We start from the raw sequence: 10,614 nt of genomic DNA on the forward strand, positions 1-10,614 counted from the left end.
TGGCCAGCTCAGCCCACCAGGGGGCGGGGCTGGCTGGCATGTGGTGCTGGGGGATCGAACCGCAGTCTCTGTGCTTTGCCAAGCTTGTTCCAAGTAGGTGCTTCAGACCACTGAGCCATCTCGCCAGCCCCACAAAAACATTTTAAAAATAAAGTATAGAACTAATTTTGCGGTTTTCAACTCTGAAAACCAGATGTGATGTTGATGATGCTGTAATGTGGCAATCTGGAATGTAAACCATGAAATAAATCCACGAGACTTCAGTGATGAGTGTGGTTGCACAGCATTCTGGGAAGCTGAGGCAGAAGGGTCATAGCTTTGGCCTGGCCAAGCAACTTGGTGAATCAGTAAGATCCTGGCTCAAAACACAAAATGAACAGAAAAGGAGGGGAGAGAGCTGAGGATGCAGCTCAGTGGGGAGGTCCTAGGTTCAATCCTGAGGAAAGAGGGAAAAAAAAACCCTAAAAACCAAAGTGTTAAATTGGTATTCTGGACATGCTGCATACAGTATCACTGTGACTAAGAGCCTAAAGCCTAAACTTGAGAAAGGAGAAAGAAGTCCCCTACATCTGTGGAAGAGGCTCAGGTATTTTGTTCTTTTTTTTTTTTTTTTTTTTTGGCAGAACCGGGGATTGAACTCAGGCCCTTGCGCTTGCCAGGGAAGCGCTTATTCCGCTGAGCCGTCTCTCCAGCCTTTCAGGCACTTTATTCTAACACTCTTTCCTTTGGAAAAATCTGCCTGCTTGGCGCCAAGAAAGTACAGGATAGCCACATAAGGAACTTTCTCCCACTGATACTATTCAGATCAATAAAACACTGTTAAAACCTACTTCATTTAGGGGCCAGGGAGATGGCTCAGTAGGATAAGCGCTTGACTGGCAAACACAAGGATCTGAGTTCAATCCCCAGTTCCACCAAAAAAAAAAAAAAACAACCTACTTCATTTGTAAATTTACTTAATTACACCTCTTCTTTTTTCCAGAACTGGGGATTAAACTTAGACCCTTATGCTTGCTAGGCAAGCACTTATTCTACTGACCTAATTTTTAACACCATTTTATCACCTATAAGCAAATGGGGGGCCTGCCCCGTAGCTCAGCTCTTTAAGTGGCTGCTCCAAGAAGCAGCCAGGCTCAGCTTGCTGTGGTTCATCCCCACAACTCCAGCCAGCCAAACCTGCCCTGAAGGCATGCGGAGAAAAAAAAAAATCCACCTATAAGCAAATGAAAGCAAAATTCTTAAAATCTGCCAAAGATTATACCCTCTAAAATAGTTTTTTAATTGTGGAAAAGTGTTTCTATCAACTTCATTTTTTTGTTAGTTTGTGTTTTTCTTTGAGATGGGTCTATTTAGTTGAGGCTGGCCCTGAAACTCATGGCGATCTTTCTGCCTCAGGATCCTGAGTGCTAGGATTACAGGTGTGTGCCACCCTCCACAACTGCTTTTTTCCACTTTTTTTTTTTTTTTTTTTTTTTTTGCAGAACCAGGGATTGAACTCAGGCCCTTGCGCTTGCCAGGGAAGCGCTTATTCCGCTGAGCCGTCTCTCCAGCCTTTCAGGCACTTTATTCTAACACTCTTTCCTTTGGAAAAATCTGCCTGCTTGGCGCCAAGAAAGTACAGGATAGCCACATAAGGAACTTTCTCCCACTGATACTATTCAGATCAATAAAACACTGTTAAAACCTACTTCATTTAGGGGCCAGGGAGATGGCTCAGTAGGATAAGCGCTTGACTGGCAAACACAAGGATCTGAGTTCAATCCCCAGTTCCACCAAAAAAAAAAAAAAACAACCTACTTCATTTGTAAATTTACTTAATTACACCTCTTCTTTTTTCCAGAACTGGGGATTAAACTTAGACCCTTATGCTTGCTAGGCAAGCACTTATTCTACTGACCTAATTTTTAACACCATTTTATCACCTATAAGCAAATGGGGGGCCTGCCCCGTAGCTCAGCTCTTTAAGTGGCTGCTCCAAGAAGCAGCCAGGCTCAGCTTGCTGTGGTTCATCCCCACAACTCCAGCCAGCCAAACCTGCCCTGAAGGCATGCGGAGAAAAAAAAAAATCCACCTATAAGCAAATGAAAGCAAAATTCTTAAAATCTGCCAAAGATTATACCCTCTAAAATAGTTTTTTAATTGTGGAAAAGTGTTTCTATCAACTTCATTTTTTTGTTAGTTTGTGTTTTTCTTTGAGATGGGTCTATTTAGTTGAGGCTGGCCCTGAAACTCATGGCGATCTTTCTGCCTCAGGATCCTGAGTGCTAGGATTACAGGTGTGTGCCACCCTCCACAACTGCTTTTTTCCACTTTTTTTTTTTTTTTTTTTTTTTTGGCAGAAACAGGGATTGAACTCAGGCCCTTGCACTTGCCAGGCAAGCACTTATTTACTGAGCTATCTCCCTGACCCCTTTTTTCCACTTTTAATCAAAGTCATGGCTTTGAAATTAAATTTCTCTTCACACTATAATAAAGGGAAGGGACCATGCATTCCTGTACTGCTCACTGCTCTATCAAGACTAATAATTACCTGGCGTGAGGGACTAATGGATTGAACCCAAGAGCACTCCACCAGTGAGCTACATCCCCAGCCCGTTTGATTTTGAGACAAGATCTCACAGATTGCCTGGGGTCTGAAACAAAACCCAGTGGCTGGGATTACAGGTACAGGCCCCCCTGCTCAGCTATGACAGACAGTTCCAGCACAGACGAGACAGCTGTGTGAAGGAAAATATTCCTAGTGAACAGAACAGTTAAATTTTTCCAATGTGTTCTGTGAATAAGGTCTAACACTAAGAGCTACTGAAATAATCTTTATTTTTTATTTTTTACTTTAAAGCACTCATACCTTTTTCAAAACTGAAGAATCCGGAACTTCAACTGTTGTGATATAAAACCATGTTCTTCTGTACTGACCAAAGACAAAGGGATGGAGAGGTTTGTTTTCATCCATAAGGCAGCATTTTCTGAGCAGCAGAGTCCTTAATGTGGCTGTCGTGGAAGGATAACACCACACCCACAGTACTTCTCCATTTGTGTCCTTTTCTACGGTGGAAAGATGGTCACTGTGAGAATGTCAAACAGCAGCAAGGAAGTGAATTGATTGGTTACTTAGAAGTACTTAATGGAATCAGTTTAATACCTCATTTTACAAAGCAACCAAGAGAACTTGAGACCCCAAATCCCAGCAAATTCATGATGTTGAATATTACACCATTGAATAAAAAGCTTTTCATAACAAGCTATGAATGAAACTATTTTGAAAATTGTGTTAGTATGTGTTTGCAGTACATATGGACTACATTTATTGTGAGTGGGTACATGTACATGTCTTAACTCTTTTTATCTCCCCTATTGTCCCCCATCTCTTGGTCCCCTTCCTATTTGCAAAAAAAGCCATCTCCTGTTTCCTATTAACTATTTATTTATTTATTTATTTATTTCCAGAACCAGGGATTGAACTCAGGCCCTTGCGCTTGCCAGGGAAGCACTTATTCCACTGAGCCATGTCCCCAACCCTTATTTTGTATTTACACCTTGGGTTTCTCATTTAAGAGAAACCATTTAAGCTTCTCTGTCTGATTTATTTCATTAAACATTATGATCTTAAACTGCTCCCATTTTCCCTCAAATGATGTGAATTTATCCTTTTTTATGGCTTTCATGTGTTGATGGAAATACAGACTGCTTCTAAGATTTAGCTTTTAGGATTTGTGCTGCAATACACATGGGCAGGCAAGTATTACTCTAATACGAAGTCTTCAAATCTTTTGGGAAGATTCTGAGGTGAGTTGCTGGACCAATCAGGATTTCTCCTTTTGGTTTTCTGAGGCATTTCCATGCTGATTTCCACAGTGGCTTTACTAGTTTACCTTCCCACCAACAATGCAGGAGAAGGGTTCCTTTCTTTCCATGCAGCCGCACCAGCCACAGAGCTAAAATTTAACTGAAACGTAAGCTTCAGTTATCTGTACGGTGCTTCCCTATCTCCTCCCACACGCTTAGTTTTATTTAGTTGGAAGAATCTAACAAATATATATATATATATAAAGGTTGATTAAGAAAAATGAGCAGGCTAGGGATGTAGGACAATGGAACAGCACTTGCTGACATGTACAAGAGGCCCTGGGTTCCATCCTCAACACCACAAACCAAACCAAAAAGTATTTGAAAAACAGTAAATGAAGAAGATAGTACAATTTCAAATCATGTTACATATCAATTGTACAAATTCTGTATTTGAAAATGTGTTTTGTTCCATTGGGGATAAAGCTAGGGCTTCAGATGAATTAGGCAAGCTCCCTACCACTGAATTGTATCCCTGACTCTTAAAAAAAAAAAAAAAAAAAAATATATATATATATATATATATACACATACACACACACACACACACACATATATATTTAGTACAGGGTCTCACTACACAGATCGGACTTACAGTGATCCTTCTATGAGGAGGCATCCTGTAGATGACCTTGAACTCACTTATTTCAACATCCTAAGAGCTGAAATTACAGGCATGTGAAAAAAGCTTTTTCAATCATAAAGGTTATCCAATCATATGCATGCCTTTATCATCAAATACCTTATATACAAAAAAGGAATTTTGCTAATAACAAAATCTTGAGCCAGGGAGATAGCTCAGTAGAATAAGTACCTAACTGACAAGAACAAGGTCCTGAATTCAGGACCACCTCTCCAAAAGAAGTTGTAATGCTATATTTCACTGGGTCAGCCAGATAGCTCAGCGATCTAAAGCGCCTGCTTAGGCAAGCTTAGGCGGGCACAGGGACTACGGTTTGATTCCTGGCACCACATGCCGCACCAGCCCTACTCTTAGAGCAGGCTAAGCCAGTCAAAAGAAAAAAAAAAAACCTTGAGGGACTGAGGGTATAGCTCAGTAGTAGAGCACTTGCCTGGAATGCATAAAGCCCTAGTTTCAATTCTAGCACTATGAATAATTTTTCTTAAGGGCCAGGGAGACAGCTCAGCAGCATAAAAAAATAATTTTTCTTTTAATTTAGAAAAAACAGCACCAGGGGGCCAGGAAGATAAAGATAGCTCAGTAGAATAAGTGCTTGCCTGGCAGGCACAAGGCCGAGTTCAATCCCCGGTACCCTCCCCCCAAAAAAGAAAAGACAGCACCAGAAGAGCCAAAAATTTTACAGTAGCATCTACTGAATATGTAGTGGTAAAAATTCAATCTTTTACCTACAGATTTGTGTGTGTGTGTGTGTGTGTGTGTAACCAGGGATTGTACTCAAACTTTGTGCTTGCCAGGGAAGTACTTATTCCACTTAGCCATCTCCCTGGCCCCTACCTACAGATTTCTTAAAAACTCTTTTTATGGTTTTGTTTTACAGTACCGGGGATTGATCTCAGGCCCTTGCACTTGCCAGGAAAGCACCTATTCTTCTGAGCCATCTCTCTGGCCAAAAACACTCTTTTTAAAGCATGTATGGTAGCTCAGGCTTATAAACTAAGCACTTTGGGTGGGCCAAATATCTCAGCAGATTAAAGGGCCACCAGGAGTTTGATTTCTGGATCTGCCATGCCGACCCTGTCCCCAGGGCACGCTGAGATTGAGCTTGATGGCACAAGCCTGTAATCCCAGCTCTTGGGAAGTTGTAAACAGGTGGATCACTACAAGTCCCATCTAGTAGTGAGACCCTGAACACCCTGTAGACCCTTCTCTAAAATACAATCAAATCTAAGCATTTGGAATCTGAGGTGGGAGGACTGCCTGCCAGAAGTTCAGTTTGAGATCAGCCAAGATTACATAGTAAGGTCAAGGCCAGCCTGAAATACACAGCCAGTCTCTGTCTCAAAAACCTCCTCCTCAGGCCAGCCAGATAGCTCAACAGATTAAAGTGATCCCTGGCCTGCACAGAACCGGTGACTGAGACTGGGCGTGGTGCTGCGCACCTGTAATCCCAGCACTTGGAAGGCTAAAAAACAGGAAGGATCACAAGACTGATCTGTGTAGTGAGACCCTGTACTAAATACATTCAAAAAACAAACAAACAAAAAAAAGGCCGGGGAGATGGCTCAGTGGAATAAGTGCTTCCCTGGCAAGCGCAAGGGCCTGAGTTCAATCCCTGGTTCCACCAAAAAAAAAAAAAAAAACTAAAAAAGGATCTTCTATTATGGAAACTATCAATCATATATAAAGTAGAGAAAATAATAAAGTGAGGGCTGGTGAGATGGCTCAGTGGTCTAAAGCACCTACTTAGAACAAGTTTAGCAAAGCACAGGGACCGCGGTTCAATCCCCCAGCACCACATGCCAGCCAGCCCTGCCCCCTGGTGGGCTGAGCTGGCCACACACACACACACACACACACACAAATAAATAAATAAATCAATGAATTTATAAAAAAATAAAATAAAAAAACAAAGCACAGGGACCGCGTTCAATCCCCCGCGTTCAAACCCCTGCTGGGCTGAGCTGGCCACACACACACAAATAAATTAAAAAAAAAAAAAAGAAAATAATAAAGTGAATTCCCTGAGCTTCAGGGATTATCAACTGGTCCTCCTTGTTTCATACAAGATATGCATGAGATATGGGCCCTCCCAGTCTCTCTTTTTTTTTTTTTTTTTTTTTAAGACAGGTTCTTGCTCTGTAGTTCAGCCTGCCCTTGAACTCACTCTGCAGCCCAGGCTGGCTTTGAATTGATTCTCCTGCCTCAGCCTCCTGACTACATGTGTGTGTCACTATGCCCAATTCTCCCACCACCACCTTTTTTTTTTTTTTCTTGGCAGAACCAGGGATTGAACTCAGGTCCTTGCACTTGCCAAGCAAACGCTCATTCTACTGAGCTATCTCCCCAGCCCCCCTCTTTTTTGTTTTATTTTATTTTCTAGGAAATAAGAGATCTAGGGCCCGGGAAATGGCTCAGTAGAATAAGCGCTTGCCTGGCAAGTACAAGGGCCTGAGTGCAATCCCTGGTTCTGTTAAGAGAGAGAGAGAGAGAGAGAGAGAGAGAGAGAGAGAGAGAGAGAGAGAGAGATCTGACTATGTTGCCCAGGCTGTCTCCAAACTACAGGGCCTAACTTCTAGACTCAAGCTCCTGCCTCAGCCTTCAACGTAGCTAGACCTACAGATGTGTCACTCCCTCCTCATTTGAGGCAAGTCCTTTCTAAATGCACATCCATTTGAAAAAGAAAAAAACTAATATGAAAAATAAGTGCAGGCGAGACAGCTCAGCGTTCTAAAGTGCCTGCTTAGGCAAGCTCGGGGGCCTGTGGTTCAGTCTGGCACCACATGCTCTGCCCGGCGCGCCCTCAGGGCAGGCTGTGCGCATATATCACTGAATTAAAAATACAATAAGTCATCTTTTTCTTTGCTGTTACTAAGATCAGAGTTTTTTAACTACGCTTTAATTTGAAAAGTACCTCTGGTAAAACTAAGATGCCTGATGTACTTAGGCTTTGATTTGCATGCAGTGTTTTTTTTTAATCACTTTAGAAATGCATACAGAAAGCCTCTTCTATATAAATGCACTCTGAGGCACTGAAAAATGATTAGCATAACTCTCCAGTTTTACTAAGCCTAAGCAATGTGCCTGTTCATTTAGGGGACAGACTGTTTGGGAGTGTGTTAAAATCTCGAGAGTAACGATTTTTGAAAGGGAACCGACAGACGTTCATTCATTCAGGCAACCGGGTGCTTCCTGTCACCTAGGGACAAACGGTTCTTCGAAACATCCACCCACCCCCGAAGCACCGCACTCGGCTCACGCACACACTCCGGGATGCCTGAAGCTCCCAACGAACTTCCCACCCATGAATTCGTCCACACGAACCAGGTCCCAAGTGTTGATTATGCAGGAACTCCAGAGCTCGATTTTAGCACGAAGGAGCATGGTTAGGGTTAGAAGCTAGGTTGCCGGGGTTCCAATCCTGGCTCGGCCACGTCCTCCCATGTGTCCTGAACAAATGACACCCTGGGCCTCCAACGCACTCCACCCACCCACCCACTCGGGAAGCGGTCAGCGGGGGATAACCGTGCACCACGCGCCGCAGCCCAGCCCGCCGAGCGGTCACGCGGATTCCCAGCGCTCCGGCCCGGAGGGACCCGGTTCGGATCCCTAGCCGACCAGCCAGGCCTGCGCAGTCGCCGAAGCCCCGGCACCGGGACCTCGGGGTCCCGCCGGGCAGCCCCGCGCTTCGGTCGGCCTCGTCTGCCTCTGGCCGGGCAGGCCCCAGGCGCGACCGCGGCAGGACCGACCAGGCGGCGGGCGGGTCCCAGCGCAGGAGGCCAGCCCGCCGCCCCCAGCCCAGGGCCCACACCGAGGGCGCCGCCTCAGCACGCAGACTGAGCCCAGGACCCAGGAGGTGCGGAGGCGGAACTGGGTGCGGCCCTGGAGGGCAAGGCGCCTGCGTTCTCACCGATCAGCCCCACGCCGAGCAACAGCTGAGTGTCCGCCGCCTCAGCCGCAGCCATCTTCCGCCGCCGCGCGCAGCTTCAGCCCCTGCCCTCAGGCCCCGCCCTCCGAAGGCCCCGCCCACGTCGAGCCCACCCTCCACCCTATTCGGTCCTCCTCGGACCACGCCCATCGTCAAGTCCCGCCCCATTCACTGGAGGCCCCGCCCCCCTCTCCAGACTTCCTCCAATGGCTGCTCCACTAGATTCAAACTGGTGGCTGCTCGCTCTGAAACCTCGTTCGCAAGACAAATCCAAGACTTTATTCCAAGACTGCAATTTCTCTAATCCGATTCTTCACTCTCTTTCTCAATCCACTCCAATTTCCTTTTTTTATTTCCTCATTCTGTCCCCACCCCTCCCCAGTCTGGCTCAGAAGAGCATAGTCCTTAGTTCCTGGAATCTGAGGTCTCCATTCAGGCATTCCAAAATGGAATAAAACAAAAAAGGAAAAAAAAAATCGTATCTAGAAAATTAACTGAGTATTTAATATGTATTGGCCACAGTTGATCAAGGGAGAACATTCTAAAAATAAAAAATAAAATAAGAGAACATTCCAGTAGAAGAGAGGGACAGTTGTCATGTCAAATATAAACAATACTAGAACAGCTCACAATGACAAACTCCATGAAAACAAGAGAACCCTGCAGGATGTTACCCTATTTCCTCGAAAATGAGACCTAGCCAGAAAATAAACCCTACTATGCTTTTTAAGGATGCTCATAATATAAGCCCTACCACAAAAATAAGCTCCCGTCAAGATTGTCAGTGAAGGGGCTGGGAAGAGATAGCTCAGCAGATTAAAGCGCCTGCTTTGGTAGACGTAGGGGTCGGAGTTTGATCCCCAGCCTGCAGTGCTGGACCTACCTCAGGAATGCGCTGAGAGGGCAAATGAGACTGGGCACCGGTGATCCCCTGTAATCCCAGCACTTGGGAGGCTGAAAACAGGAAGATCACCACGAGTCTGATCTGTGTAGTGAGACCCTGTAGACCATGTACTAAATACATTAAATAAATAAACAAATAAATAGAAATAAAGTACATCCATTGCAACACATGATGGCTATGTTGAGTTATAAAATAATAATGTTGATATACAATTACATAGCATTTATTTATTTATTTATTTATTTTTGGCTTTTACATTTTTATTTGGGGACAGGGCAGGGGTCCACTTCCCTGTCCATTACAGAGGTGCTCACAAGTTCTTCAGCCACTCCAAGCTGGGGCCCTGGGCAGCCTGGAGGTGGCTGGGCACCTCAGGCATGTTCCCGTCATCTCGGACGGGGCCTGGGTAGTTGTAGGGCATGGCCTGGTTCATCGTGCTGGAGTATTTGGTGTAGGGACTGATAGGGGGCATTATTATAGCAAGGCCCCCAATAGCGAAGGACACGACCAGCACTGGCTCTGGGCCCAGGTGTTCTTGAGGAAAGCGGCGACTCCTAGAGTGGAAGGCGAGGGTCACCCTTGCGGAGCTGTCCATGTGACCTCTAGCCCCCTCGTGCCAGCAGCCCTGCAGGGGTCCCTGATGTGCTAGGCTGGGGCACATGACGTGCTAGGCTGACCCAAGGATGCCTTAGCCTTGTGCTGCGCCTCCGCCCCCAGACCGCCCGCGGTCCTGGCCCCTCCTGGAACCCCTAATTTTTTAATACGTAAAATAAATGATGGGGCTGGTGAGATGGCTCAGTGGTCTAAAGCACCTACTTACAACAAGCTTAGCAAAGTACAGGGACCGCGGTTGGATCCCCCAGCACCACATGCCAGCCAGCCCCGACCCCTGGTGGGCTGAGCTGGCCACACACACACACACACACACACACATAAATAAATAAAATTTAAAAAAAATTTTTTTTAAATAAAATAAATGATAATATAAATTATAATTATTTATAAATACCCAGACAGGCCTTTGGAGGTGAGGTAAATACCTATGTAAACAAATGTACTGGAGACATACTGCTGAATGACCGAAGTACAAACACAAGGCACAAATAATACACATGTACACTTGATAATGAATGAACAGGGTTGTATCTAATACTAATCTTTTTTTTTAAATTTTATTTATTTATTTATTTATTGTGTCTGTGTGTGTGTGTGTGTGTGTGTGTGTGTGTGTGGCCAGCTCAGCCCACCAGGGGGCGGGGCTGGCTGGCATGTGGTGCTGGGGATTGAACCGCGGTC

At 45.1% G+C, this 10,614-nt stretch overlaps 1 protein-coding gene and 1 pseudogene across 3 annotated transcripts in view; both read right to left on the minus strand.

The window, feature by feature from the left end:
- The window catches only part of Fam45a (family with sequence similarity 45 member A), a 27,177-nt gene extending 18,691 nt beyond the window's left edge, over positions 1-8,486 (minus strand). The window contains exons 1-2 of one of the 3 annotated variants that reach the window (XM_004625632.2): positions 8,397-8,486; positions 2,849-3,045 (exon numbers count right to left, since the gene is read on the minus strand). In XM_004625632.2, coding sequence (XP_004625689.1) covers positions 2,849-3,045; positions 8,397-8,451 — 252 coding nt within the window. In that variant the 5' untranslated portion in view covers positions 8,452-8,486. Of the gene's footprint in view, positions 1-2,848; positions 3,066-8,396 lie in introns of those variants that run through there. The other 2 variants (XM_023709106.1, XM_023709107.1) reach the window with 2 other exon arrangements.
- A 1,079-nt stretch (positions 8,487-9,565) lies between these two features.
- The window catches only part of LOC111815024, a 13,037-nt pseudogene continuing 11,988 nt past the window's right edge, over positions 9,566-10,614 (minus strand).

This window comes from Octodon degus, unplaced genomic scaffold, assembly GCF_000260255.1.
Source record: "Octodon degus isolate 3935 unplaced genomic scaffold, OctDeg1.0 scaffold00010, whole genome shotgun sequence".
In the NCBI taxonomy this organism is placed as follows: domain Eukaryota; kingdom Metazoa; phylum Chordata; class Mammalia; order Rodentia; family Octodontidae; genus Octodon; species Octodon degus.